Genomic DNA, 3,302 nt, shown 5'->3' on the forward strand with positions numbered 1-3,302 from the left:
CCCCCCCCCCCGTCCCGGAGCCAAGCTCGCCCCGCTCGGCTGCAGGCAGGGAGGGCAGCATGCCGCCTCGCCGCTCTAGGGCCGGGGCAGGAGGCTGGGGAAGGTGTGGAAGGTAGAGCTGGAGCCCCTCGAGGAGGGTGGATTGCCTGGGGTTGCACGGCGTAAGGTTAACCCATAGCTGCATGCCTGGAAATGAGCTGAGCCTGCCCTGCCTCTCCCCGGCACCCCGGGGGTCCCCTCACCGCTTTAGGGCTGGACGGGGTTATTTTTCTTCCTTCCTTTCTCTTCCCTCCCCCCTCCTTTTACTTATTTATTTTTTAATAGGATTTTTTATTTTTAGCTAAAAAAAGGTTCTGCTTTGCCAGTGCCGGTTCTTTCCACGCTGGCCTGGAATAGGTGACGGTTCCTCAGGTGTTTTCTCTCTTCCACCTCACGGGTTTAGATGGGAGTTTTGGAACTCTCTAAGGGAGGCGAATTAACCCCCCAAAGGAAGGGGATAGACGTGCTGCTGAAGAGAGCTGCTCTCCTCCCCCCAACTTTACCTCATCTCTCTCTTTCTCAGCAGGGGCGATTTTCTTTCCTTTTTCTTTTCTTTTATTTTCTTCTCTTGTTTTTATATCATCCCTTCGCCTTTTCATGAGACACTTCCAAACCTACGTACCTGTCCTTCCGCCCTGCCCTGAATCCACTCCCACCACGGGCACTGGGAAGAGTTTAGCGTAAGGATTGCTTTTAAACCCCAATATGACAGTTGCTACTGGAGATCCTGCAGACGAAGCTGCAGCTCTTCCCGGTCACCCGCAGGACACATATAACCCTGAGACCGACCATGAGTGCTGCGAGAGGGTGGTCATTAATATTTCGGGTCTGCGCTTTGAGACACAGCTCAAGACACTCGCTCAGTTCCCAGAGACCTTACTAGGGGATCCTAAAAAGAGAATGAGGTATTTCGACCCACTCCGGAATGAGTATTTCTTTGACCGGAACAGACCCAGCTTCGACGCGATTTTGTACTATTACCAGTCCGGTGGGAGGTTGCGGCGGCCGGTTAATGTGCCCTTAGACATCTTCTCAGAAGAGATTCGTTTCTATGAACTGGGGGAAGAAGCGATGGAGATGTTTCGGGAGGATGAAGGCTACATCAAGGAAGAGGAAAGGCCGTTGCCTGAGAACGAGTTTCAGAGACAAGTGTGGCTGCTCTTTGAGTACCCCGAGAGCTCAGGCCCTGCCAGGATTATAGCTATTGTCTCCGTCATGGTGATTTTAATCTCCATCGTCAGCTTTTGCCTGGAAACTTTGCCCCTTTTTCGGGATGAGAACGAAAACATGCACGGCAGCAGGGTGAGCCACCTCCCCTACTCCAACAGCAGCATGGGGTACCAGCAGTCCACCTCTTTCACAGACCCCTTCTTCATTGTGGAGACACTTTGCATCATCTGGTTCTCCTTCGAGTTCTTGGTGAGGTTTTTCGCCTGCCCCAGCAAGGCTGGGTTTTTTACCAACATCATGAACATTATAGACATCGTAGCCATCATCCCCTATTTCATCACCTTAGGGACAGAGTTGGCCGAGAAGCCGGAGGATGGTCAGCAAGGCCAGCAAGCCATGTCCTTGGCCATCCTTCGAGTCATCCGCTTGGTGCGGGTCTTCAGGATCTTCAAGCTCTCCCGGCACTCCAAGGGGCTGCAGATCCTGGGGCAGACTCTCAAGGCCAGCATGCGGGAGCTGGGCCTCTTGATATTTTTCCTCTTCATTGGCGTTATCCTCTTCTCCAGTGCCGTCTACTTCGCTGAGGCCGACGAGAGTGAGTCCCAGTTCCCAAGCATCCCCGATGCCTTCTGGTGGGCCGTGGTTTCCATGACAACTGTCGGCTACGGAGACATGGTCCCCACGACCATCGGGGGGAAAATTGTGGGTTCCTTGTGTGCCATCGCTGGCGTACTAACGATTGCCTTACCAGTGCCCGTCATAGTGTCTAACTTCAATTACTTCTACCACCGGGAGACGGAGGGAGAGGAGCAGGCTCAATATCTGCAAGTAACCAGCTGCCCAAAGATCCCCTCTTCCCCCGACCTCAAGAAAAGCAGAAGTGCCTCTACTATTAGTAAGTCTGATTATATGGAGATTCAGGAAGGTGTAAACAATAGCAATGAGGATTTTAGGGAGGAGAACTTGAAGACAGCCAATTGCACCCTCGCTAACACAAACTATGTGAACATCACCAAAATGCTCACCGATGTCTAGCCACTAACATCTAGCACCGTCTTTAAAGCCGAAGTGGAACAATCGCAGATACCGAGCACTGCTCTGCATTGTAGTTAATACAGTATTTTCTACGGTGTCTATTTGGTTCTGCATGGGGAAGCAATAGCTGTGTAAGTGACTTTCAACCTTTAATTTCCACACTCAATAAGTGTTTGTGCAAAAAAAAAAAAAACCCCAACCCAATATTCTGTTTCCCTTCTCCCATCCCAGGCTTGTGGGTTTCCAAAGAGCAATGGGATGGGGATGGGGGTGGCGGCTCCGGAGCATCCCGGGCTACCACGACCACCGGTCCCTGTCCCACGGAGCTGGGTGACAGCCAGCTTCCAGGCACAGGGACTGACCCGGAAAGGTCAGGCAGAGCTTAGTGAAGAGAAGACGCAGTCGTGTGTCCGAATAGCTTGAGAGCTCGGGTTTCCGCCCCGGGAATGCCAAGTGCGAACGCATTGCCCAGGCTCGTGTTTCATAACTGAGAATGCTGCATGCTGCAATAGTTTCAGCCACTGCAGTATGCCAGTGTGAGGCCCAGGGGAGGGATAATTAGTATGATGGCACATTATTTATGAAGTCTTAAATTTTCTATGCTAGGCATCGGGAGGGACGAGTAAATAAATCAAGCACTTGGGTTTTATTTATTTATTTAGCTGACACTTCCATCCCTGATGTTTCCAGGATCACCAAAGACACCTCCACTGACACATTGAAAATGAGTTGGAAAAAGCATCTTTTTTAAATATCTATATATAAAACTGGAGCAACTATGCTGTGGCCTATAATATATTTATACTGCAGTGAAATTTAACCAGTAACACAGTACAGCTGCATGGATAGTTGTTGCATGAATCTGAATATTTAATACACACACAAATATATATTTTTCTTAGTAGACTCTACAGTATTCACATTTGTAGTGTTTATAGATTCTCCGGGGGCTCGAAGGAGATTCATGGGAGTTAAAAAAAAAGCTCCACTATCTTTAAAAACTGGCTGGGGAAGGCATGTGCTGACACCGGATTGATAGAGAACACGGCAGAGCCGGA

At 50.0% G+C, this 3,302-nt stretch overlaps 1 protein-coding gene across 1 annotated transcript; it reads left to right on the forward strand.

The window, feature by feature from the left end:
- The first annotated feature begins 677 nt into the window (after positions 1–677).
- On the forward strand, positions 678–2,977 carry KCNA2 (potassium voltage-gated channel, shaker-related subfamily, member 2). The gene has a single exon (XM_010138577.1). The coding sequence runs from the start codon at positions 745–747 to the stop codon at positions 2,242–2,244; it is 1,500 nt and encodes a 499-aa protein (XP_010136879.1). The 5' UTR covers positions 678–744; the 3' UTR covers positions 2,245–2,977.
- The last annotated feature ends 325 nt before the right edge of the window (positions 2,978–3,302 follow it).

Source organism: Buceros rhinoceros, unplaced genomic scaffold (genome assembly GCF_000710305.1).
Source record: "Buceros rhinoceros silvestris isolate BGI_N320 unplaced genomic scaffold, ASM71030v1 scaffold25576, whole genome shotgun sequence".
In the NCBI taxonomy this organism is placed as follows: domain Eukaryota; kingdom Metazoa; phylum Chordata; class Aves; order Bucerotiformes; family Bucerotidae; genus Buceros; species Buceros rhinoceros.

Bases quoted from the DNA above. Each gene is read 5' to 3' on its own strand.
- KCNA2 (XM_010138577.1), top strand. From the start codon at position 745: ATGACAGTTGCTACTGGAGATCCTGCAGACGAAGCTGCAGCTCTTCCC.